Below are 27,419 nucleotides of genomic sequence, written 5' to 3' on the forward strand. Positions count from 1 at the left end.
ATAAATATATTTTGTTATTTTGTTGTTTCTCTTCAACGTGACTTTACCGAAAAAACTAAGAATATGAATTACTGCAGTCACGAAAGCTTTAAATCATGTTTTGCGTTGTTTTTTTAAATTTCCATATTTGGCGAGCGTATCGGGCTCGGTGACATCTCCTGTCTTCGTAGGACCTTCTGGTTTCGGAGTTATGGAGGGTTTGGCACCCCCGGGTCCACCGCCAATCGATTCATTTGTACACTCCTCGTCATCGTCAGCATCATCATCATCGTCGCGATCCATAGGCAGGGCAGCCTGTAGGTGCGCATTTCGTCATTCTTTGCCACATTCCTCCGTCTCGTGCTCGATATGCTCGGGTAACGTGGCCGCGGCTTTCTGGCACCAATCTCTCCCGATGTCGTCGTCGTCAAGGTCATTCCCCGTTAGAGCTTCCTCACCCTTCCGGTTCCTTCCATTTTTCAACAACAACAACGCTGTTAATTCGTCCGATACGACACGTGTCCAAAATAGTGGCAGTTTTTTTGCTTCCCATCACCGTCCCTCTCGCCTTGTGCCACTACGCTCGCGTTAGTGAGCGCAGTGGAACAAGTTCGTGTCCTTGTGCTCGCCGACCTTGAGGGCGGGGACTCCTTTGGGTTTCGCACCGGCGAAACGTAGCGAAGGGCTGTACCCTGGTGCAGCACAGACCAGTTGCAAGGCCGGTGCCACGCATTTATCAGAGCATGTTTTTCGATTGAAAGCTTTCGTGACTGCGAGGATTCATCCTTCTTTGGTTCTTTGTTTCTTCTCACGCAGCTTAAAGGTCGTGATTCTGAGCGTGGCTTTTTCACTCCAGCGCTGTCCTACCAGACAGTCTCGTCCCCTTCACCTGATTAAGGGCCGCTTGTGTTGTGGCCGAAACGTCGTGAGAATATTATTGTGTTATTTTATTTTATCAATTTATTATTTTATTCTCATTCTACGTGGTGACTTTACCGAAAGAACCAAAGAAGAAGAGCATGTTTTGTTTATATTCTTGGTTCTTTCGGTAAAGTCACGTAGAAGGGAAACAATAAAAATATAAAACAATAAAATTCTCCGTGGTGCTAATGTAAAAAAACGACACTTTTTTTCAAATTTTCTTGCTGTGGTTTTCACACCTGATGACGATTGCTTGTGTTGCAGTCGAAACGTCGTGAGAATTTTATCGTTTTACATTTTTATTATTTTATTGTTTTCCCTTCTACGTGATGACTTTACCGAAAGAACCAAGAATATGAATCCCTGCAGTTACGAAAGCTTTCAATCAGAATTTTTTGTTTAGTTTTTCTTTTTTAATCGCCAGTACACGTGTTGAGCGCACACTTGGGTGTGTGTTCTGTGCAGCGGTGAGCGCGTTAGGCTGCGAACCCGGCAACCCGGGTTCGATTCCCCGCTCACGGCCACCAACACCAGCGACGTCCTGAGCATCCTCCCCTAGGTCGACTCAGCACTCAAATGAGTATCCTGGTGCGGTGTGTAAACATCGCCACTATAGGGAGACAAAGGCGGCCGGGCGTGGTGCTGGCCACCCACCCCGTCTTGTGCCACAGTGCCGGCCTTCATAGGTGCTGCTACTCGCTAACAGCACTTGCCCCAACAGTCTGTTAAAGCTATACGTGGGGGGGGTGGGGGGGTCTTTGTCTTTGTTCCTCCAACGCAGCAGCAGCAGCTCTTGAATAAAAAAAAAAATCTCAGAAGAATTTCACGAATTTTTTTCGCGCCGCTATTTTGAATGTGAGAAGACGCGAGCCGTAGACACCACGAGACTCGGGACAGAAGCGTATCCTGCCAAGAAGCCCCCAAAAAAAACCCGTGCTTTATTTGTACAAAATGCAAAACGCAGCCGCGGCGCTCAATAAATAAACAGATTTGTTGCCGACAGCGACGTCTTGTGACGTTCACTTCCCAGTTCTCTCCGGCGTGAATAAAGTGTCAAAACTCTGACCCTCAATCTCCTCCCCCTCCCCCACCCCCACCCCCACCCCCCGGAGTACGTGGCAAGGGCTCAGAAGCTTGACGGGCGGCTTTGAGCCTGCATATGAAGCCTCTTCGCCTCGCCACGCGCAGCTTGGGTAGAGATCCGCGGCCGCGTGGCTCCTGCGCGGGGTAAGATGTGTCGTCGTACTGTGCCGCGCGCTTCTGTGCCACCGACGTCGCATCCCTGGCCTGGAACGCGCACGGGCCTGCGTGGGCCCAAGTGCGGCAAGACAACCGCACTCCGTGCGCCTTCGCCCAGCTAGCGGGTTGACCGTGGCTGTCGATGATTTTTGTTGACGGCGGCGACACTGACACTATACATTTTTCCCCGCGTGGCACACTCGAGTTCCTGGCAGCTGTAGATCCGACTTGCAGGGGACGGCGGTCAAGCGAAGCCCTCGGTAACCGTTTAGCAGGCCAGGCCTGCGCAGGGACAGCTGCCACTGGTGGGAGAGGCGGGGGGGGGGGGGTCAGGGGGTTGGGGGGGGCTAGTCACGGGGGGGGGGGGCCCATCGCTCGGCCGCAGCAGGAGAACAGCCGAGACGACACCAGCGCGAAGAGATACGGCGGGGGGCACCAAAGCGAGCACCCCCCCCCCTTAAAAGTGCAAATCTACCCCATCCTCGTCCCGCACAAATCGCAGGCGAGCAGTTTCTCCCCCCGCGACCGCTGCGCCCGCCGGCTCTCACGCGAAGAGCGACGAGATGTCGCTGAGCTGCAGGGCGACGGGCTGCCACTCGCCGCCCGCCGCCGCCGCCGCCTCCTCCCCCAGCAGCCACCCGGCGTCGATGCCGCAGTCGCCGGGCGCGGTCATCGCCGACAGCCGGCTCATGAGCGAGACGCCGGCGCCATCGTCGTCGCTGCCCCCGTACAGGCGCCCGCCGCCGCTGCCGCCGCCCCCCGAGCCGCCCGTCCCCCCGCGCGGCGCGCGGCCTCCCCCCGCGACCTCCAACAGCGGCACGGTGACGCCCGAGTAAGCGGCGTCCGCCAGCCGGTGCCCTTCGGCGTCCGCGACGAGTGCGGCGCCGGCGCCGAAACCTCCGAGCGAGACCTCGTCCAGCACGGCCGAGTCCGGCGACGGGGCCTGGCCCGCCGCGAGCCTCTCCTCCTCCTCCTCCTCCTCGTCCGCCTCCTCCTGCCACCGTCTCTCCCACCCCTCCTCCGCCTCCTCCTCCTCCTCCGCCGGCGGAGGAGGAGGCGGAGGAGGAGGAGGAGGAGGAGGAGCCGCAGGGCGGCACCGCTGCGCAGGGAACCCCTCGGAGGGCGAGCGGCGGCCGCCGCCGTGGGGCACGGCGCGGATCGCGACCCGGTCGTAGCCGCTCCGGGGGCAGTCGACGACAGCCACGACGGAGATGGGGTGGGAGTCGTCCGTCTCGTGGCCGTGCCAGGCCGCCGGAGGCCGGCGGTGGGATTCCGGCGCCGGGTGTTTCTCGCTGCCCTCGTCCGGCATGAGGTCGACCTGAGAAGGGAACGGAGACAAAGATCCCCGCCACCACGTACAGCCTTCGACGGACCGTCGGGTCAAGTGCACCTGTGAAGGTCGTCACGGCACACGACAGTGTGGGCTCTGTGTCTGAGTCCAGGGGTCTCTGTAGGGGTATGTGGCTCTGTGCGAGACTATTGGTCTCGATACGAGTCTATGGGCTCTGTGTCTGAGTCCATGGGTCTCTGTAGGAGTATGTGGCTCTGTGCGAGACTATTGGTCTCGATACGAGTCTATGGGTCTGTGTCTGAGTTCATGGGTCTCTGTAGGAGTATGTGGCTCTGTGCGAGACTATTGGTCTCGATACGAGTCTATGGGTCTGTGTTTGAGTCCATGGGTCTCTGTAGGAGTATGTGGCTCTGTGCGAGACTATTGGTCTCGATACGAGTCTATGGGTCTGTGTGTGAGTAGGGATTTCTGCGTGATTCTATGGGTCTGTGTGTGAGTCTATGGGTTTCTGTGTGAGTCTAAGGGTCACTACGAGTCTATGGCTCTCTGTACTAGCCCATGGGTCTCTGTACGAGCCCATGGGTCTCTGTACGAGTCTTATGGGTCTCTGTACGAGTCTATGGGTCTCTGTGCGAGTCTATCGTTTTTTGTGCGAGTCTATGGGTCTGTGCGAGTCTATGGGTCTCTGTACAGGTCAATGGGTTTCTGTACAAGCCTACGGGTTTTTGTGCGAATCTATGGGTCTCTGTACGAGTCTATGGGTTTCTGTACGAGTCTATGGGGCTGTGTGCGAGTCCATGGGTGTCTGTATGAGCCTCAGGGTCTCCGCACGATTATTTTTGGTCCATGGATCTCTGCATCCCTGTGAGTCTCTGTACAAGCCTGTGGGGCCCTCTCTCTCTCGACTAGCCTCCAGGCCCTTCGGCAGGAGACTGCGGACCTCGACGCAAATCTACAGGGCGTTTTGGCGGTGGCGGTGATGGTGATGGCCAGGCCCGGACTACGGCAATCGGGTAGCAGTGCGTAGGGCAAATCCCTGCTGGGCCAGCCCATTCCGAGAGCCGGTGGGCCTGGGCTGAACAGTTTGAACAGTTTATTTAGAATTGCCCTGTGAGCTAAGAAGCTCTTGAATCGGGTTTCATCAACAAAACCAAAAACTGTAAAACTAAAAACAACGTTTGCAACAGGTCGCATAAAAATTATTAATACAATAGATACGGCAATGAAACAAAGTCAACAAATTAAAAAATATATACAATATTGCTTAATTCTGAAATTAATATTTTACTAAAATGAACATTAAGATTAGAGAAACTTATTGCAAGTCTGGCCAAATTCCAGATGTGATCGGAGTAAAAAGTAAAAAAAAATTGTAATACAAATATTTCATTACCTCCATAAGTGTGTACGCTTCATTGCCTATTTACCCTCTCAGTTGCTTCATATATTCGGCAGCCCCAAAGATTCTTCCTGGCCGGCGACCCCATTTCTTGTTTTCATTTTGTCCTCCGGCCCAAACGGGACCCCCCCCCCCCCGGCCCAAACAGGACCCCCCCCCCCGGCCCAAACGGGGACCCCCCCCCCCAGCCGCCCCCCCACCCGCCCCCCCCAAACGATGTCGCACGGCAACATCACGTCGCCGTCGTCGCCGTTGTGACATTTTATCCGCCTCCAACAGCCCCAATTAATTTGTTGGGGCCAGCGCGTTTTTTTTAATAACCACTGCAGGGGCGCCCGATTTTTTTTTTAGTTCCCAGTCGCACAGCTGCCAACCCATCGCGGCTCGTTACCCCGCACTCTTGTCGAGTGAAATCGAGTTGTTCAGGTCCATGGCGGCGTACGGCCGTTTCAATCCGAGCGAAACGCGAATTTTTTATTTTTTTTTCCTTCCTCTCTACTTGTTTGCGGTTTCTCCCTCTGTGACGGGTGACTTTGCAGGATGAACGTTGAGATTCACGAGGGGCACCTGGGGGGGGGCGTGACCAACACAGCCCGAATTGGTCTGTAATAAAGGTGGGGCACCGGAAAAAGGGGGGCTCGACAGGTTGAGCGGTCCGTCGCCGGCGACGGTGACATCGGTGGCAGCGGCCGCCCCCCCCCCACACAAGGAGCGACAGCGCCGACGCCCTCACCAGCACGGAGGGCAGCCTGTCGTCGTCTCGGAAGTACTGCATCGTGAAGTAGTACCCGACGGCGGTCGCCAGCATGAGGATGATCGACAGCAGCAGCAGCTGCACCAGCAGAAGCGTGTTCAGCTCTGCGCTCAGAGACGCACAAAAGACGAAGATGCGGCTCTCGATTCTCGCGCAGGCCGCCTTTCAACGGGCCGTTCGGGCAAGTGCCGTTCGTGGCGGGTTGGCCGCCTGTGAAGGCCGGCACGGCACACGACGGTTGGGCGGGGTGGGTTGGGCGACCATCCGCCACGCCGCACAAGCTGCTCATTTGAGGCAAACCCGGGAGTAGGCCCAGGACCGGTTCAGACAATGGCCGCTGGCGTTGGTGGCCCTGGGCGGGAATTGGAACTCGGGTCGCTGAGGTTTGTAGTGCAGCGTAGCGTTAACCGCTGCACTACTGCTCCCCCACACTACCCTTACGTACGTGTAAACACGAAACATTTGTTACTCGTGAATGATTGAAAAGACTTCACCCCGCGTGGCCAGCACCACGCCCCGACCGCCTTTGTTTCCCCCAGTGGCAATGTTTTTACACACTGTACCGGGCACTCATTTTTGAGGCTGGGTCGACTTGTGGGAGGCCAAAGGACCGGTTCACATCACCGTCACTGGTGTTGGCCTCGAGCAGGAATCGAACTAGGGTTGCCGGGTTCGTAGCGCGGCGCGCTAACCGATACACTACAACACCGACCGCTCCCCATACCCTACTGACACCAACAACAAAAACAAGCGCCATTCCCCACTAGAAAAGGCAGCCAGAGTCGAGAGAAAAAAGAAGAAAAAAACATTCCCAATTCTTGCCGTGAGACGCAGCAAAGTGCCACCGCTGTACCAGCCCGCCGCCCCTTACACTCACACAAGTTAGAGAGATCGCAAACCTGTCAACCACATATCAGTGGCCTACCTTATTACAGACCAATTCAGACCTTATAGGTCACCCCGTGCCCCTTATAAATCTCAACGTTCATCCCACAAAGTCACCATCACAAGGACAGAAACACAAACGGACAATCACCACTACTACACTCACCACCAGTACACTCACCACTACAAACCTGTCAACCCCTTACCAGTGATCTCTACCTTATTACAGACCAATTCAGACCTTATAGGTCACCCCGTGCCCCTTATAAATCTCAACGTTCATCCCACAAAGTCACCATCACAAGTGAGAAACACAAACAGACAATCACCACTACTACACTCACCACCAGTACACTCACCACTACAAACCTGTCAACCCCTTACCAGTGCTCTCTACCTTATTACAGACCAATGTAGACCTTATAGGTCACCCCGTGCCCCTTATAAATCTCAACGTTCATCCTACAAAGTCACCATCACACGGGAGAAACACAAACAGACAGACAATCACCACTACTACACTCACCACCAGTACACTCACCACTACAAACCTGTCAACCCCTTACCAGTGATCTCTACCTTATTACAGACCAATTCAGACCTTATAGGTCACCCCGTGCCCCTTTATAAATCTCAACGTTCATCCCACAAAGTCACCATCACACGGGAGAAACAAACAGACAGACAATCACCACTACTACACTCACCACCAGTACACTCACCACTACAAACCTGTCAACCCCTTACCAGTGCTCTCTACCTTATTACAGACCAATTCAGACCTTATAGGTCACCCCGTGCCCCTTATACATCTCAACGTTCATCCTACAAAGTCACCATCACAAGTGAGAAACACAGACAGACAATCACCACTACCACACTCACCACCAGTACACTCACCACTACAAACCTGTCAACCCCTTACCAGTGCTCTCTACCTTATTACAGACCAATTCAGACCTTATAGGTCACCCCGTGCCCCTTATAAATCTCAACGTTCATCCCACAAAGTCACCATCACAAGGACAGAAACAGACAATCACCACTACTACACTCACCACCAGTACACTCACCACTACAAACCTGTCAACCCCTTACCAGTGCTCTCTACCTTATTACAGACCAATTCAGACCTTATAGGTCACCCCGTGCCCCTTATAAATCTCAACGTTCATCCTACAAAGTCACCATCACAAGTGAGAAACACAAACAGACAATCACCACTACTACACTCACCACCAGTACACTCACCACTACAAACCTGTCAACCCCTTACCAGTGCTCTCTACCTTATTACAGACCAATTCAGACCTTATAGGTCACCCCGTGCCCCTTATAAATCTCAACGTTCATCCCACAAAGTCACCATCACACGGGAGAAACGCAAACAAATAAACAAAAAAAATGTGTGCCCGTATTAAAACGGCTGTTCGCCGTATGGACCTGAAAACTCAATGTCCCTGGACAAGAATACGCGGTAAACCTTGATGGGTTGACAGCTATGAGATTGTTTCAAGGACATCAGCGCGTCGCTTGTCCCCACCTTCCCGGCTGAACTCCACGCACTCCTCCGTGGATTTCTCCGTCTTCTTCTCCAACCGCTCGATGTTGAACACCGCAAGCACACTCACGCACAGCCTTGGATTGTTCAGCGTCCAGAATATGCTGCCGTTCACGGGGAACAGCCACTCGTTCTCTTGGAAATCCACCTCCTCCTGAAAGCACAGAGAGCCAGACAGCAAGGGTGAGAGAGCGAGAATGAGAGAGCGAGTGAGAGAGAGAGATCGAGAGAAAGCGAGAGAGTGAGAGAGCGAGTGAGAGAGAGAGATAGAGAGAGAGATAGATCGAGAGTGATAGATCAAGATAGAGAGAGAAAGCGAAAGAGTGATAGATCGAGAGAGATCGAGCGAGAGAGATCGAGAGAGAGAGAGATCGAGAGAAAGCGAGAGAGTGAGAGAGCGAGTGAGAGAGAGAGATAGAGAGAGTGATAGATCGTGAGAGAGAGCGAGAGAGATAGATCGAGAGAGAGAGAGTGAGAGAGATCGAGAGAAAGCGAGCAAGAGTGAGAGAGCGAGTGAGAGAGATAGAGAGAGAGCGAGTGAGAGAGAGAGATAGAGAGAGAGCGAGAGAGAGAGAGAGTGAGCGAGATAGAGAGATAGATCGAGAGAGAGAGAGCGAGGGAGAGATAGAGAGATAGAGAGCGAGAGAGAGTGAGCGAGATAGAGAGATAGATCGAGAGAGAGAGCGAGAGAGAGAGTGTGAGGGAGAGAGAGAGTGAGAGAGAGTGTGAGAGAGCGAGAGAGAGAGAGAGAATGAGAGAGCGAGAGACTTTTTGACTGTTAAACAACTTTTATTGCCGCCAGCAGCAACAGCACTGTAGGTGATTCCGATATGAAATACAGTCGCCAGCAAAGAAATAAAACAACCGCTATAAATCCACGCGCTGTGGCGCTAAATGCACCGCGCACAACATGAAAGCAAAGTCACGTGGTGGTGGTGTTCATCGCGCACGCCACGGTGACGAGTGAGCGCTTCAGAAGGTGAACACGTGGGTGGTGCCGTCCACGCTGGTACAGAGAGGGGCTTGTCCGGCTCCCCAGCGTTCGAAGAAAACGCGCTGCACATCACCGACACGTGTGTGTGTCACGTGGCGTGCTCCAGCCGGAGCCGCGCCTTAAGCAGGCCCCTGAACACTGGAAGCAGCACAGAGCAGCGAGCGAGAGAGAGCGAGAGAGAGAAAGCGAGAGAGAGAGCGAGATAGATAGAGCGAAACAGTGAGCGAGAGAGAGAGCGAAAGAGAGAGAGAGCGGGGCGCTTCACCGACACGTCCCCGGAGTGCCGGTTCTGCGGTAAAGGAGATGTCAACTTCCTCGCCTGGTGTACAGGAGGTCGTGGGTTCAATCTCGACCCTGACGCCTGCTGCTGTATATTTGGAGTTTGTGTCTCATCATCATCATAGCTAGGAGATGTTGACTACCTCGCCTGGTGTACAGGAGGTCGTGGGTTCAATCCCGACCCTGACGCCTGCTGCTGTATATTTGGAGTTTGTGTCTCATCATCATCATAGCTAGGAGATGTTGACTACCTCGCCTGGTGTACAGGAGGTCGTGGGTTCAATCCCGACCCTGACGCCTGCTGCTGCTGTATATTTGGAGTTTGCGGTATCTCTCTTCCTGTGGTCGTGTGGATCTTTCTTCGAGTCGTCCGGGTTTTTCCCTCCACATTTAGAATCAACGTCACGCGTTTAGAGCGTTTTGGCTGCTGCACATTTCCACGCGATGATAAAAGCCACTTCTTTGACCTATCATTTGCACCAGCCATGTCGCTTTTGCAAAAGAGCTACATATATCAGTGGGCCTTACACGTGATACATTTTTTTTTTATAGCTTAGTAGTTTAGTTTAGTGTCCGGGCGCACGGTTGGATCGTCACATCTAATACCCGCGCAAAATGGCGATGGCCCGCCGAGCCCAACACTATCTATAAAGTAGATATGATGGACACCCACCTGTGAAAAAGACCTTCACAGCCCATTGGGTTGCTCTGGTCAAAATGAATATTCCGATTCTGGCCAATGATGATGAAGATGATAATCACGACGACGACGATGATGATAATCACGACGACGACGATGATAATCACGACGATGATGATGATGATAATCACGACGACGACGATGATAATCACGACGATAATGATGATAATAATCACGACGATGATGATGATAATCACGACGATGATAATCACGATGACGATAATCACGACGACGACGATGATAATCACGATGATGATAATAATCACAACGATGATGATCACGACGATGATGATAATCTCGACGATGATGATAATCTCAACGATGATAATCTCGACGACGACGACGACGACCTCACCTTGTGGTTATATTGCCCGGCGGCGGTGATGACAGCTCTGTAAGTGAGGATCACATTCTCCCCGTCCAGGTGCCTTAACTCGGGAGGAGTGACGGCCAGCCGCAGACTGTTGCCCTCCTTGAACAGAGTCACACGTGGGGGATCTATCTCGACTGGTGGCAGGAGGGGAGGAGAAGGATGGGAGGGAGAGGGATGAGGGATGAGGGGGGGGGGACAATAATACCGACATGATGAATGAAGAGGAGCGCCGAATAGCCGAGCATTTTTCTTGTTTCAACTCAACGATATTTTTTTTATTTTACTCGATGAGGCTGCTCACTGAGCTGTGTAGCTCGTTTTTTTTCAGAAGCGACCTGGCCACAAACGATAGCTCAACCAAGCAGCTGATCACGTGGAAATTTATAGCGGCCAAAACCTCTGAACCAGTGGTTCTTAACCTTTACCGGAGCCTGCACCCCTATGGTTCTCAGACAAGCCATCTCGCACTCCCAGGGAGTGCGTGCACCCCAGGTTAAGAACTACTGCTCCAAACGGTCGTTGATTTTAAACTCGTAAAGAAAAAACGGACAACCTGGTGGAAAAATCCACGCGACCACGGGAAGAGAGAGAGAGAGAGAGAGACACGCCAACTCCAAATGTACAGCAGGCGTCAGGGTCGGGATACGAACCCACGACCTCCTGTACACCAGGCGAGGTAGTTAACATCTCATAGCCACCTGGAAGATGATGGCGAGAGAGAGAGAGAGACGCAAACTCCAAATATACATCAGGAATCAGGGTCGAGATCGAACCCACGACCTCCTGCATACCAGGCGAGGTAGTTCACATCTCCAAGCCACCGTGGCGCCCATGATCGAAAAGAAAGAAAAAAGAGGGAGGAAGGGAGGAGAGGACCGATGGGGGAGATGTTGAAAAACGCGGTCCAATACTGACAGGAGTGGCGGATGGGGGGGGGGGGAACGCGGTGTAACGGTGAGAATCAGAGCCGAGTTTTGCTTGTGCTGAGCCAATGCCTCTGCAACAACGCCTGCGTAGTCGAGGAAGTCCATGAGAGAGTTTTTTTTTTTTCCGGGGTTAGATCGCGTGCATGTAAATATAAATGCGTCGTTAAACCTCGCCGCCACCCGACCCGGCCAATTAGTAAAAGTTGTCGCTTAAACAGAACGTGCCAATTCGTTACGAGTGTAGGGGCTAATAAGGGCTAATTACAGGTGGGAGAACAGCACACAAACAAGAGAGGAGAGTATGCACGCGAGCGACCGCAACGAGGGGGACAACTAGTTTCAGTTTCAGTAGATTTATTTTGGTATAGCCCTGTGAGCCATTCGGCTCTTGAATCGGGTGCAACCGCAACAAACAAAAAAACAAAAACACGAACAAGAAAAACATCTTAAAGTGACTTTGTGTGACCGCGCAAAGAGAAAATCCATGAACAAAAAACAGCAAAATGTTCCTGAAAAAAAAGCACCGTACACCAACGCTGTGTGCAAAAAAATCCCAGTGGGATGCAAGTCAAACAACAACAACCACAAGAAAACTTACATCAAAGCCATCAGTCTAACTCCGTACTACAACAAAACAAACATGTCCAAACCAAAAAACGTTTTCGAAATCACCAAAAAATAAAGCCATAATTGCAACGTAACAGTGATCACAGGGACTGTGACCGAATTTTTACAATAAACTACATACATAACATGTAACACCAAATCCTAGAGCCATAGCCGGCTGCATGAGTTACTCCACAACAACAGAAGCATCGGTCGGAGTATCAAATTTTTCAATGCACCTTTAAGATCAGCACGCTAAATCAAAATACAGATAATACTTTGCAGCGTCATCCGGAGCGAAACATTTTATTTTATTTTACGCCAATGAATAGCAGTGGCAGCTAGGGGTGTACAACTCTAGAGCAGTTTTGAGAGAAGATCTCATTGGTAGCGATTCAAGTTGCAGTTTATTGGCAATAGCATTCCAGACTCTGGGGGCATCAATAGCAAAGGCCCTTCCTCCATCTTCTTTGGTTCTTTCGGTAAAGTCACGTAGAATGAGAATAAAATAATAAATTAACAAAATAAATAACACAATAAAATAGGGAATGTGAAGCTGGTAAATGTGCAAAGACCTGAGGTCAAATTTGTTCTTTGAAACAGAGAGGAGATCCAGCAGGTAGTCTGCGGATTTTTTTGTAAGTACCTCGTGAATAAATAAGATCTGGTGCACAAGCCGTCGAACATTAAGAGATGCTAAGTTTGACCCATATGTAGACATCACAGTGGCGAGTCCTATATGGGCAGGTGTAGTAGTAGCTACGGGCCCCGCACTTTCAAGGGCCCCGCGCTAAATGCTTTAAAGCTATCAATTCCGGTTCAGTGATTATGCACTTGCTCTATCACTACAGCACTATGCATCCTTCAACTTTTACGGACGACTGGGTGTTTAAGGTTAGCGACTTGTCCTATTATCTGACTGTAGAGAAAATGAAAAAGTACAATAACTTTACTAGGCAAGTAACAAAAATGTTTTTTGATATTTACGTGTTTTTTTGTTTTTTAGGGCCCCCTTTATAACATCATGATGCAGGCCCCGCACTAGCTTAATCCGGCACTGGTCCCTCGCACTGCTCCACATTTGGAATTTACCACCTCCCACCATCATCTCTTTTTTTCCCCAAGCTCTTAAAATTATGATTATAAAAATAAGCATAACCTCGATCACCTCAGATGAGCACGGCTGGCTACGTACGGTGCGAAAGAAGTTCAACATACATGCACTTGCACATAGACTCAACACTGCCCGTAGACTCAACACTGCCCATAGACTCAACACTGCCCATAGACTCAACACTGCCCATAGACTCAACACTGCCCATAGACTCAACACTGCACATAGACTCAACACTGCCCATAGACTCAACACTGCCCATAGACTCAACACTACCCATAGACTCAACACTACCCATAGACTCAACACTGCCCATAGACTCAACACTGCCCATAAACTCAACACTGCCCATAGACTCAACACTACTCATAGACTCAACACTACCCATAGACTCAACACTGCCCATAGACTCAACACTGCACATAGACTCAACACTACCCATAGACTCAACACTACCCATAGACTCAACACTGCCCATAGACTCAACACTGCCCCTCCGATTAGCACGGAAGGCTACGTACGGTGTGCGAAAGACGTTCAACATACATACGTGCATTTTAGGAAACGTTTTGCGCTCCGTGTTGATAACAGTGCTGCTTGTTACTGGCACTCCTGACGTTTCGGGCCTCTTGGGCCCCCGTGTTCGACTAGTTGCGTCGGGAATAATGAGGAGCGTTTTAACGCAACACCCTCCGTTTGCTTCCCCCGACCAGTAAATACGACAGACGGGTACAATTTTCAGAAGTATAAGAATGAGGTTTTACCCTTTCTGGCAATAAAACAGTTGTGTTAAGATGTTAAAACGCCAAACTTAAACTTTTGCAAAGAATCGCGTCTGCATTAACCACGCATACTTAGTGGTGAACATGCAAATAAAAACATGCTCTGGTCGTACATGATGATGCATTGTCTTTGAAACTGATTGGTCCACACCAGAGACACACCTTTCTTTAGAGCCTCGTCTCAAACGGTGTTAGACCAGAGGACGCCAAGAGGCGGACAGCACAAAGACAATGCCACTCTCAGGGCACTGAGATCTCGCGGTGTGAGCAGCTACACCATGGAACCTCCCTTGCCAGTATTATAAAAAATATAAGAATATGTTTGACCCTTTCTGGCAATAAAACAGGAGGTATTCTTAGTTCTTTCTTTTAAAATACATATATTTTATTATTTTGTTGTTTCCCTTCAACGTGACTTTACCGAAAGAACTAAGAATATGAATGACTGCAGTCACGAAAGCTTTAAATCAAAATTTAAAACAGGAGGTGTTAAGATGTTCAAACACCAAACCGAAACCTTTTGCAAAGGAATCACGTCCTGCATTAACCACACACGGTGCTTGGCAAAGGAGAGTCCCATGATGCACTCCGAACTCTCCACCCTCGGCTCTGTGATCCCCCCCCCCCACCCTGGTCCCCATGTCACATTTGGCGTAGTTCCGAGCCAAACGTCGTACCCCGCCGCTTTAACTTGGGCTGCCGGAATTTTGTCCCCTTCAACTTACCGGGGGGTCGAGCCGACGGCGTGAATAATTGGCGCGTCAATCCGTATCGAGGGGAGGCATTACAGTACGGCCGGAATCGCCTGGAGACGCAGGCCTGTCCCCAAAGCAATCCGTGGCGAATCGGGAACCCTGCGAGGTTCAGATCGTCACGTCGCCGCGAGGTTTAACTCACCGACATTCCAAGGCAGGCAGCATATTTGCACCCACTCGGAAGAGCTGTTGAGCTGGGCTGACGTGGTGCGCACATCGATGATGATCTTGTCCAGCATGCCCTTGGAGATGGACAGGTCGCAGCTTGTCGCACCGCCGACATTACCGGGACTGCAATCCTGCGTGTTGCAACAGTTAGAGCCGTATCTGTGGAGGGTATCACAAAAACGGCGGTTTCAGATTTGAGGTTTCAAGCCCCTTTGGTTGGAATTCTCATTCCGACTTTGTTCGCGAGCGACTGCGTGCGTGGCTGATGTCATCGTCGTCATCATCGTCGTCGTCACGATCCACGGGCACGTAACCCATGGGTGGCCACTGCACATTTCGTCATTTGTTTACACTTCCCTCTCTGTCCTGTGCTCGGTATGTTGAAGTAGTGGCCACGTCTTTCTAACACCAATATGTTCAAGGTGCCACCGTCAAGCCATTGCCTATTCTTGGTTCTTTCGGTAAAGTCACCGCGTAGAAGGGAAATAATTAAATAATAATAAAACATTTTTACCAATGAAATTATCACGACTTTCGATTGCAATCATCATCAGGTGTGAAAACCACGGCAAAAAAATGAAAAAAAGTGGCGTTTTTTTCTTAAAAATGTTCTTGCTGTGGTTTTCGCACCTGATGACGATTGCTTGTGTTGCAATCGAAACGTCGTGAGAATTTTTATTACGTCTCATTTTTATTATTTTATTATTATTTCCCTTCTAACGTGGTGACTTTACCGAAAGAACCAAGAATATGACTCCCTGCAGTCACGAAAGCTTTAAAACGAAATTTAAGCCATTCCCTGTTCGGTATTGCTTTCTTACCGGTTCCATCCAATTTTCCAAACAATACAATTTGAACGCCAGCAGAACCCTCTTGACGACCACGCCTGTTAATGACTAATCGCTTAACGACGGGCCTCCATAGAGCCCAATGCGTAGTGTATAGTGTAGTGTATGGTATTGCAGTGTATAGTAGTGTAGTATACAGTAGCGTAGTGTATAGTACTGTAGAGCACTGTAGAGTATAGTGTAGTGTATAGTATTGTAGTGTATAGTAGTGTAGAGTATAGTGTATAGTACTGTATAGTAGTGTAGTGTAAAGTAGTGTAGTTTATAGTAGTGTAGTGTATAGTAGTGTAGTGTATAGTAGTGTAGTGTATAGTAGTGTAGTGTATAGTAGTGTAGTGTATAGTAGTGTATAGTATAGTAGTGTATAGTATAGTACTGTATAGTAATGTAGTGTATAGTAATGTAGTGTATAGTATTGTAGTGTATAGTAGAGTAGTGTATAGTATAGTAGTGTATAGTATAGTACTGTAGTGTATAGTAGTGTAGTGTATAGTAGTGTAGTGTATAGTAGTGTATAGTATAGTACTGTAGTGTATAGTAGTGTAGTGTATAGTAGTGTAGTGTATAGTAGTGTAGTGTATAGCAGTGTAGTGTATAGTAGTGTAGTGTATAGTATAGTACTGTATAGTAATGTAGTGTATAATGTAGTGTATAGTAGTGTAGTGTATAGTAGTGTAGTGTATAGTATAGTACTGTATAGCAATGTAGTGTAAAGTAGTGTAGTGTATAGTAGTGTAGTGTATAGTAGTGTAGTGTATAGTATAGTACTGTATAGTAATGTAGTGTATATGTAGTGTATAGTAGTGTAGTGTATAGTAGTGTAGTGTATAGTAGTGTATAGTATAGTAGTGTATAGTATAGTACTGTATAGTATAGTACTGTATAGTAATGTAGCGTATAGTAATGTAGTGTATATGTAGTGTATAGTAGTGTAGTGTATAGTAGTGTAGTGTATAGTACTGTATAGTAATGTAGTGTATAGTGTAGTGTATAGTAGTGTAGTGTATAGTAGAGTAGTGTATAGTAGTGTATAGCAGTGTAGTGTATAGTAGTGTAGTGTATAGTAGTGTAGTGTATAGTAGTGTAGTGTATAGTATAGTACTGTATAGTAATGTAGCGTATAGTGTAGTGTATAGTAGTGTAGTGTATAGTAGTGTAGTGTATAGTAGAGTAGTGTATAGTATAGTACTGTAGTGTATAGTATTGTAGTGTATAGTATTGTAGTGTATAGTAGTGTAGTGTATAGTAGTGTAGTGTATAGTAGTGTATAGTATAGTAGTGTAGTGTATAGTAGTGTAGTGTATAGTAGTGTAGTGTATAGTATAGTACGGTATAGTAATGTATTGTATAGTGTAGTGTATAGTAGTGTAGTGTATAGTAGTGTAGTGTATAGTAGTGTAGTGTATAGTAGTGTAGTGTATAGTAGTGTAGTGTATAGTAATGTATTGTATAGTGTAGTGTATAGTAGTGTAGTGTATAGTAGTGTAGTGTATAGTATAGTACTGTATAGTAATGTAGTGTATAGTAGTGTAGTGTATAGTAGTGTAGTGTATAGTAGTGTAGTGTATAGTAGTGTATATTATAGTACTGTATAGTAATGTAGTATATAGTGTAGTGTATAGTAGTGTAGTGTATAGTATAGTACTGTATAGTAATGTAGTGTATAGTATAGTACTGTATAGTAGTGTAGTGTATAGTGTAGTCTATAATAGAGTAGTGTATAGTAGTGTAGTGTATAGTAGTGTAGTGTATAGTATAGTACTGTATAGTAATGTAGTGTATAGTATTGTAGTGTATAGTAGTGTAGTGTATAGTAGTGTAGTGTATAGTAGTGTAGTGTATAGTAGTGTATAGTATAGTAGTGTATAGTATAGTACTGTATAGTATTGTAGTGTATAGTAGTGTAGAGTATAGTATAGTACTGTATAGTAGTGTAGTGTATAGTAGTGTAGTGTATAGTATAGTACTGTATAGTAATGTAGTGTATAGTATTGTAGTGTATAGTAGTGTAGTGTATAGTAGTGTAGTGTATAGTAGTGTAGTGTATAGTAGTGTATAGTATAGTAGTGTATAGTATAGTACTGTATAGTATTGTAGTGTATAGTAGTGTAGAGTATAGTATAGTACTGTATAGTAGTGTAGTGAATAGTGTAGTCTATAATAGAGTAGTGTATAGTAGTGGTCTATAGTAGTGTAGTGTATAGTAGAGTAGTGTATAGTAATGTAGTGTATAGTAGTGTATATTAGTGTATAGTAGTGTAGTGTATAGTAGTGTAGTGTATAGTAGTGGTGTATATTATAGTACTGTATAGTAATGTAGTATATAGTGTAGTGTATAGTAGTGTAGTGTATAGTATAGTACTGTATAGTAATGTAGTGTATAGTATAGTACTGTATAGTAGTGTAGTGTATAGTGTAGTCTATAATAGAGTAGTGTATAGTAGTGTAGTGTATAGTATAGTACTGTATAGTAATGTAGTGTATAGTATTGTAGTGTATAGTAGTGTAGAGTATAGTATAGTACTGTATAGTAGTGTAGTGTATAGTAGTGTAGAGTATAGTGTATAGTATAGTACTGTATAGTAGTGTAGTGTATAGTGTAGTCTATAGTAGAGTAGTGCCTCCATAGAGCCCAATGTGTTAGTTTACCGACCATTACCCTGTTAATAACGGGCTTTTGTAGGTACAGTAAACATTAATGAATGCACTGATTAACCACGTTTCTCATAATATTATGCGCTTATAATGCCGTGAGTATCTTTATGCATTAATATCTATTGCTTAAATAATTTTCAAGTACGTTTTTCCGGGTGAAAAAGGGATAACTTTCGATGCCAACCGGAGCGAATTAACCCTTCAACGCGTATTCGTTATTTCGGCAATTTGGTCATTCGTATTTGGGGGATAATTCGGCACGGCTGCGCTTTTGGCACGTGCACGGTGTGCGAGCAGTTCGCCACGAGCCGAATTTTGCCGTACCCAAGGGGTCCAATTTGGGCATGCACGGCGAGCGACGCCGCACGTCACGACCAAAACAATGGCTCGATTCGGTGGCGGTGGTCGTGGCGCGTGTCAGTGCAGACGCGTCGCTTTGGACTTTACCCTACTTGTGCGCTGTGTGCAAGGCGACCCTCTGAGAAACGTCGCCTACACCTACATCAAGTGGTCATAGAAAGGGACTGAAGCATGAATCCGCTTAAGTCGGCAAGACAAACCCAACGCTTTGGATGGAACTGATGCGGGCTGTGTGTGTGTGTGTGTGTCAATGCGTGTGGTGCGTGTGTGTGTGTCTCAATGCGTATGGTGTGTGTGTGTGTCTCAATGCTCATGGTGTGTGTGTGTGTCTCAATGCGTATGGTGTGTGTGTGTGTGTCTCAATACGTATGGTGTGTGTGTGTGTGTCTCAATGCGTATGGTGTGTGTGTCTCAATACGTATGGTGTGTGTGTGTGTGTCTCAATGCATATGGTGTGTGTGTGTGTGTCTCAATGCGTATGGTGTGTGTGTGTGTGTGTCTCAATGCGTATGGTGTGTGTGTGTCTCAATGCGTATGGTGTGTGTGTGTCTCAATGTTCATGATGTGTGTGTGTGTGTCTCAATACGTATGGTGTGTGTGTGTGTGTCTCAATGCATATGGTGTGTGTGTGTGTCTCAATGCGTATGGTGTGTGTGTGTGTCTCAATGCGTATGGTGTGTGTGTGTGTCTCAATGCGTATGGTGTGTGTGTGTCTCAATGCGTATGGTGTGTGTGTGTGTGTGTCTCAATGCGTATGGTGTGTGTGTGTCTCAATGTTCATGATGTGTGTGTGTGTGTCTCAATACGTATGGTGTGTGTGTGTCTCAATGCGTATGGTGTGTGTGTGTGTGTGTCTCAATGCGTATGGTGGGTGTGTGTCTCAATGCGTATGGTGTGTGTGTGTCTCAATGCGTATGGTGTGTGTGTGTCTCAATGCGTATGGTGTGTGTGTGTCTCAATGCTGATGGTGTGTGTGTGTGTCTCAATGCTCATGGTGTGTGTGTGTGTCTCAATGCGTATGGTGTGTGTGTGTGTGTGTCTCAATGCGTATGGTGTGTGTGTGTGTGTCTCAATGCTCATGGTGTGTGAAAAGTTTTGAAAACAAATTTGGCTTTTTTTTAAAAAAAATTGGGGCAGGAGGCACTGGGGGAGTACCATTGATTGTACAAAATTCACGAATATTGGATAATTCGACAAGGCCATAGGAACCAAATGTCGATTCAACAAGGGTTTATTGCATCTGCCATCCATGCGAGCAGAACAACGGTCTCCCCACTACAAAGAGCTCCTGAGAGAGCGGCCTCTAAGACGCGAGGGCCGAATTGATCACCCTCTTCCACACTGGCCAAGACGTCTTCGCAAGAGGCGGAAGCGCTCCCGCAACTCGTTTTCCCCACCGCACGCGTCTGCGTGCGGTGGGGAAAAACCCTGACCGGTTGAACGACGCGGTTTAAGCTCTTCCGCCACCAATTTCGAAGGGGGGGGGGGCAAAATCGGCGGCGCGAAACCCGAGCCGGGTCGCCGCCGAACAGCCCTCGTCAACCGTCGAGGTGCCACGGAGGTGGAATCTTACCGCTGCCACCGCGCCTCGTAAGTGCAGTTCTTGCAGTCGGCAGGCGCTTGCCACTTGAGGTTGAAGAAGAAGTTCCGCCCCGTGACGGTCACGTTTTGTGGTTGCGGCAAGTGCTTCATTTCTGCGGCGACACCAAAACGTACCGCCAAAAAAAACGAAACGTGTTTCCCCGAGTAGCGTGCGCAAGCACGCAGGCCTGTTGTCGGGGCAAGGCCTGTGATTACGGTGAACTTCCCGAGCGATATTTTTTATTCTACCAGGTAAAGCCCACTAAGCTACGTAGCTCTCTTTTTCAGACGCGACCTGGCCACAAAACGATAGCTCGGTGAAGTGTTGCTTATCGTCGCGTGGAAATGTATTGCAGCGAAACACTTTTTTAAAATGCATGTTGCTTCTAAATGTGGAGTAGGGAGAAAACCGGTGGACCCCGGAGAAAAATCCACGCGACCACGTGGAGAACATGCAAACTCCAAATGTACAGCGGGCATCAGGGTCGGGATCGAACCCACGACCACAAGGCGAGGTAGTTAACATCTCGTCACCGCGACGCCTAACACGAGCGGCAAGAAGCAGCAGTAGCTGCGTGGTGAGCTGGTGCTGCATTTCCCCCAAGTTCTGCGGTCCTCTATGTACTCGTTGTGGTGAGTAAGTGGTTGAGTCAGTGAGTTGAGTTGGTGGGTGTGTTGTTGCTGGCTGAACACAGTGGTGATGATGGACAGAAAGAGTCAGACCCTGGTAGAACAGAGTCCTCCTCAGCATGGGTGGTTAGGGAGGAATCAATGAGTAAAAAAAAAAAAGTTATTTTAATTTCTGAAAAATATTTCACCTGGAAAATCCCATGCGATGTGTAATCGGTCCACAAACATTAAAAACAATTTATTACTTTAAATAGAGTTCTGGCAATTTACGTTGAGCCAAATTTGGCTTTTTATCGATAACGTTGGCCAACTAACCCACCCACACACGCACACACACACACGTCCGCAAGTACCGGAAGAATGGTGTGGGAAGTAGCTGCGGCAGCAGTGAGAGAACCCCGCTCTAAGAGGTTTAACAAGAAAACGAAGCGAAACCTCAACAGTTCATGAGTCACCGTTTGGAACAGAAACAAGGGAAGTCGTCCCCCCTCCCCCCCCCCCTAAGCCACCACAAAACATTCGCGTGGTCACATCCAGTCCGCACGACAAGGGGGTTGAACATTTTCTGAGAATAAATACAAATAAACATTTAAAAATATATTACGCGCGCGTGTGTGTGTGTGTGTGGTGTGTGCGTGTGTTCTGGACGTGGGTTTTTTTTTAAATGTATCATTTCCTACGCGAACCCCCCCCTCCCACGAAGTTGCAGCGTTTCCGCGATTGTAAACACGGCGGAACTTAAAACGTCGACCCAAATGTCCGTCCGTGAAGACCCAAACGCTGGGTTCAACGCACCCCGAAAGCTCGGCCAGTGACGCGTCCGCGCAAAAGCCTCCGATGTACCGCCCGTACGGACCCGGTTGGAGGGCTTTAGACGACACGCCGGCACGGGTATGTGACATCGTGACCTTTTTAAGAGTTCAATCCCGATTCATATTCTTTGGGTCATTCGGTAAAGTCACGTTGATCGGTAAAGTCACGCGGATAGGTTGAACCCATCTACGTGACTTTACCGAAAGACCCAAAGAACATGAAATCCTGCAGTCATGAAAGCTTTAAAATCAAGATCGTTCAATCCCCCTTACGCTCTTGGGTTTTCTCCATCGCAAACTCATTACACGCTCTTTATTAACTCACTCTGTCTGTCGTTGTTGTATCCTCAAATCTTGTAACTCAATTTTAACCCACTTCCAAATGTGGTATTGACTGCAAACTTGGTATAATTATGTCATACCGATGACAACACTATATCATATCGTTAAAATAAAATATATATTTTTCAAACATTACTTTATTATATGTTAGATGTTTCGGCCTGGGTCTAATTGTCCACGCTCAACCGACGTTGGCTGTGAATGACCACGGGCCCCCCTTACGTTGTGGCAAGCTTTGGGGGCCACTTCCTGGAGTCGTGGGGCTCTGACATTACTCGTACGGTACATTTCATTAAAGTGTGTTTTTTTAATTTTTTAAAATATCACTTAATTTTATTCAGAACCGCTTTGTTGTGCGCGCGTGCGTTTAGTTTGTATCCTTCCCACGTCAAACCACCGATTAGCAAGGTTTTGGAATACGGACGGCGCAAAAGTCCAAGAAAGATACAGCGGGTGGTGGTGGTGGTGGGGGTATCCGTGGCCGTGGCCGGATTAAGATTTTGTAGGCCCCTGGGCTACCAGGCACCGTCAGTGCCCCCAGTAATATTTTCAAAAGGGAAAACAAAATTAAAGAATTTTTTTTTTTACAAGGCTAACAACAAATGAAATTCAACATTCACAAATGAAATAACTTTTCACTTAATCTCTGGAGGCCCTCCAGTTGGCGGAGGGCCCCCCCCCCATTAGGGGCTTGCATTTATGGACGGCCATAAATGCAAGCCCCTAAAGGGGTCGTCCATAAATGACGTCACGCGATTTTGGACGATTTTTGACCCCTCCCCCTTCGTCACACGGCGTCACAAAAAGTCAGACCCCCCCCCCCCAAAAAAAACCAAAATAAAACATGCTGCAAATCGCTTTAAACTATTGTCATTGTAGTGCGTATTTAATGCGGCGCTGCACTCTGATGTTGTAGGAGAAAGCATTTATTAAAAAAAGTCTATTTAATTAAGCAGAACGTGTTGTCTATATGTATTTAAAGTTGCGCATTTTGATGTGACGTCACATTTCTCAAACCTCCCCCCCCCCCTCGTCACACATCGTCACAAATGTCTGAGCCCCCCCCCCCCCGCCGCCCTCCTAGGTGCGTGACGTCATTTATGGACGGCCCCTATAAAGCCCCCCCCCCCAACCCACCCCACACGCCTTAATCCGACCCTGTGCGTGGTGGTTAAATATCTCTGTTCGCATCCACCCACCCCAGGTTATTTTTCAGCTGCCGCGCCCGGAGATCGAACCCTAAAGGCGCGAGGCAGGACTGCCCGGCTGCAAGTCGAGGCCAAATGTCATGGCCAGAGCCATGAACAGCACACAGAAGCCTACCCCCCTCGTCCCCACCGCCATCCCATACATCCACCTAGCATCGTGAGCGTGATCGATGAAGTTGGTGAAGAGACGGGCACACCCGGTGCTAACGATGAATAGTGAAACGATTTAACACGTTGTACTTAGCGGCAGTGGTAAAGCGTTCACTACTATACTATGCACTCAAATGCACTACACTACTATACTATATACTACACTATACTCTACACTACTATACTATATACTACACTATACTCTACACTACTATACTATATACTACACTATACTCTACACTACTATACTATATACTACACTATACTCTACACTACTATACTATATACTACACTATACTCTACACTACTATACTATATACTACACTATACTCTACACTACTATACTATATACTACACTATACTCTACACTACTATACTATATACTACACTATACTCTACACTACTATACTATATACTACACTATACTCTACATTACTATACTATATACTACACTATACTCTACACTACTATACTATATACTACACTATACTCTACACTACTATACTATATACTACACTATACTCTACACTACTATACTATATACTACACTATACTCTACACTACTATACTATATACTACACTATACTCTACACTACTATACTATATACTACACTATACTCTACACTACTATACTATATACTACACTATACTCTACACTACTATACTATATACTACACTACTATACTATACACTAAAATACACTAGACTACGATACACTACTATAATATACACCATACTCTATACTACTATACTATACACTAAAATACACTACTATACTATACACTATACTACTATACATTACACTACTATACACTACACTACTATACACTACACTACTATACTATATACTACACTACTATACACTACACTACTATACACTACACGACTATACACTACTATACAGTTCTGTACTATACACTACTATACTATACACGAAACTGTACACTACTATACTATACACTACTATACTATACACTAAAATACACTATACTATACAGTACTATACACTACAGTACTATACACTACACTACTATACAGTACACTACTATACACTATACTCTACGATACATAAATTTGTGTCGTTAAACCCTCCACCACCCGACGCAGCCAATTAACAAAACGTGCCCATTCAAGCGGTTGTGTGTTGCAGAGTAAAACCCACAGCATTTACAAATCGAGTACGACGTGAAGAGAGTGAAGAGGTGAGGGAGCGCGAAGAGGTGAGGGAGAGCGAAGAGGTGAGGGAGAGCGAAGAGGTGAGGGCGAGCGAAGAGGTGAGGGAGAGCGAAGAGGTGAGGGAGAGCGAAGAGGTGAGGGAGAGCGAAGAGGTGAGGGCGAGCGAAGAGGTGAGGGAGAGCGAAGAGGTGAGGGCGAGCGAAGAGGTGAGGGCGAGCGAAGAGGTGAGGGAGAGCGAAGAGGTGAGGGCGAGCGAAGAGGTGAGGGAGAGCGAAGAGGTGAGGGTGAGTGAAAAATGAAGAGGTGAGTGAAGAGGTGAGGGAGAGTGAAGAATGAAGAGGTGAGTGAAGAGGTGAGGGAGAGTGAAGAATGAAGAGGTGAGTGAAGAGGTGAGCTGTTGTCGCTTCCACTGCCCCCCGTGCGTTGCGTGCTGAGATTCTCACCTCGAGCGGTGGTGGTCGAGGTGTTGGTGGAGGTGTTGGTGGAGGTGTTGGAGGTTGCGCAGAAGATGGAGGAGGTGGAGGAGGTGGTGGACGAGAGGAGGATGAGGAGAAGCGGGAGATGCATGGGTGAGGTGACGGGCGTGAGAGGGGGAGGAAGACGAAGCTCTCACACCCTCGCTCAACACTCACTCACGTACGGTGCGAAAGAAGTTCAACACACATACTGTACATAGACTCAACTCTGCCCATAGACTCACACTACACATAGACTCACACTACACATAGACTCACACTACACATAGACTAACACTGCACATAGACTCACACTACACATAGACTAACACTGCACATAGACTAACACTACACATAGACTAACACTACCCATAGACTACCACTACACATAGACTAACAATACACATAGACTAACACTGCACATAGACCAACACTACACATAGACTAACACTACCCATAGACTAACACTGCACATAGACTAACACTACACATAGACTAACACTACACATAGACTAACACTACACATAGACTAACACTACACATAGACTAACACTACACATAGACCAACACTACACATAGACTCAACACTACCCATAGACTCACACTGCCCATAGACTAACACTACCCATAGACTAACACTGCACATAGACTCACACTACCCATAGACTCACCACTGCACATAGACTAACACTACACATAGACTAACACTACACATAGACTAACACTACACATAGACTAACACTACACATAGACTAACACTACACATAGACCAACACTACACATAGACTCAACACTACCCATAGACTCACACTGCCCATAGACTAACACTGCACATAGACTAACACTACACATAGACTAACACTACACATAGACTAACACTACCCATAGACTAACACAACACATAGACTCACACTACCCATAGACTAACACTACACTTAGACTAACACTACACTTAGACTAACACAACACATAGACTAACACTACACATAGACTAACACTACACATAGACTAACACAACACATAGACTCAATACTACCCATAGACTAACACATTGGCACGGTTAGCTACGTACGGTGCGAAAGAAGTTCAACGTACAGTACATACAAACACTCGCACACGGCCACTGAGTGACGGTGCCGTCACCGCGGTGCTCGTGCCAGGCTAGGTGCACTTTAAAACGGGACACATTCACAACAACCACCACCACTAGCAACTGATGAGACTCGCACACACCACGCTCACCACGCTTATTACAACGCCAACACTTAAAACGCTCACCACTCACCACACAACGCTCACCACTCACCACACAACGCTCACCACTCACCACACAACGCTCACCAACCCTTACAACGCTCACCACTCACCACACAACGCTCACCACACAACGCTCACCACTCACCACACAACGCTCACCACTCACCACACAACGCTCACCACTCACTACACAACGCTCACCAACCCTTACAACGCTCACCACACAACGCTCACCACTCACCACACAACGCTCACCACTCACTACACAACGCTCACCACTCACCACACAACGCTCACCACTCACTACACAACGCTCACCACTCACTACACAACGCTCACCACTTACCACACAACGCTCACCACTCACTACACAACGCTCACCAACCCTTACAACGCTCACCACTCACTACACAACGCTCACCACTCACCACACAACGCTCACCACTCACTACACAACGCTCACCACTCACCACACAACGCTCACCAACCCTTACAACGCTCACCACTCACTACACAACGCTCACCACTCACTACTCAACGCTCACCACACTCAACACCACGGCCGGGCGAGCGCGAAGGAGTGCCGGGTGACGTCACCCGAGTTCTCGACAGTGACGCGTGGGGGGCGTGGGGGGCGTGGGGGCGTGGGGGTCTCAGTGACGCGGGGATTCCCCCCCTCCCCTCCCCACCCCTCCCCACCCCCCACGTGTCTCTGAGATAACGGTGGAGAGACAGAGACACACAGAGAGATATGCAGATACATACAGATACATACAGAGACACAGAGACAGAGAGAGATATGCAGATACATACAGATACATACAGAGACACACAGAGATACACAGAGACACGCACAGACACACTGAGACACAGAGAGATATGCAGATACATACAGATAGATACAGAGACACACAGAGACAGAGAGAGATATGCAGATACATACAGAGACATACCGAGACACACAGAGACAGAGAGAGATATGCAGATACATACAGATACATACAGAGACACACAGAGATACAGAGAGACACGCACAGACACACTGAGACACAGAGAGATATGCAGATACATACAGATACATACAGAGACGCACAGAGATACACAGATACACAGAGACACGCACAGACACACAGAGACATACAGAGATACACAGAGACACGCACAGACATACTGAGACACAGAGAGACACGGACACAGAGAGACAGGGTGATAAGGATCA

General features: G+C 47.8%; 2 protein-coding genes across 2 annotated transcripts in view; one reads left to right on the forward strand and one right to left on the reverse strand.

The window, feature by feature from the left end:
- C57H12orf43 (chromosome 57 C12orf43 homolog) overlaps positions 1-2,269 on the forward strand; it is a 39,380-nt gene extending 37,111 nt beyond the window's left edge. Inside the window, exon 7 of the mRNA XM_076052599.1 lies at positions 2,133-2,269. Within this exon, the coding sequence (XP_075908714.1) occupies positions 2,133-2,269 (137 nt within the window). The remainder of the gene's footprint in view (positions 1-2,132) is intronic.
- LOC142905705 (uncharacterized) lies at positions 1-26,821 on the reverse strand. The gene is made up of 7 exons (XM_076052732.1): positions 24,932-26,821; positions 20,163-20,283; positions 14,701-14,885; positions 10,358-10,509; positions 8,012-8,183; positions 5,563-5,687; positions 1-3,457 (listed from the first exon to the last, which is right to left on the reverse strand). Exons 1-7 carry the CDS (start codon positions 25,053-25,055, stop codon positions 2,684-2,686), a joined length of 1,653 nt encoding a protein of 550 aa, XP_075908847.1. The 5' UTR covers positions 25,056-26,821; the 3' UTR covers positions 1-2,683.
- Positions 26,822-27,419: the final 598 nt, after the last annotated feature.

Source organism: Petromyzon marinus, chromosome 57 (genome assembly GCF_048934315.1).
Source record: "Petromyzon marinus isolate PM22_M1 ecotype Great Lakes invasive population chromosome 57, UKy_Petmar_22M1.pri1.0, whole genome shotgun sequence".
NCBI lineage: Eukaryota > Metazoa > Chordata > Hyperoartia > Petromyzontiformes > Petromyzontidae > Petromyzon > Petromyzon marinus.

Bases quoted from the DNA above. Each gene is read 5' to 3' on its own strand.
- LOC142905705 (XM_076052732.1), bottom strand. From the start codon at position 25,055: ATGCATCTCCCGCTTCTCCTCATCCTCCTCTCGTCCACCACCTCCTCC. The intron at 10,510-14,700 runs GTGAGTTAAACC...TCCTGCCACCAG, and splicing joins CTGCCTGCCTTGGAATGTCG to TCGAGATAGATCCCCCACGT. The intron at 3,458-5,562 runs GTGAGGGCGTCG...TTCCCTTCTCAG, and splicing joins ACAGGCTGCCCTCCGTGCTG to GTCGACCTCATGCCGGACGA.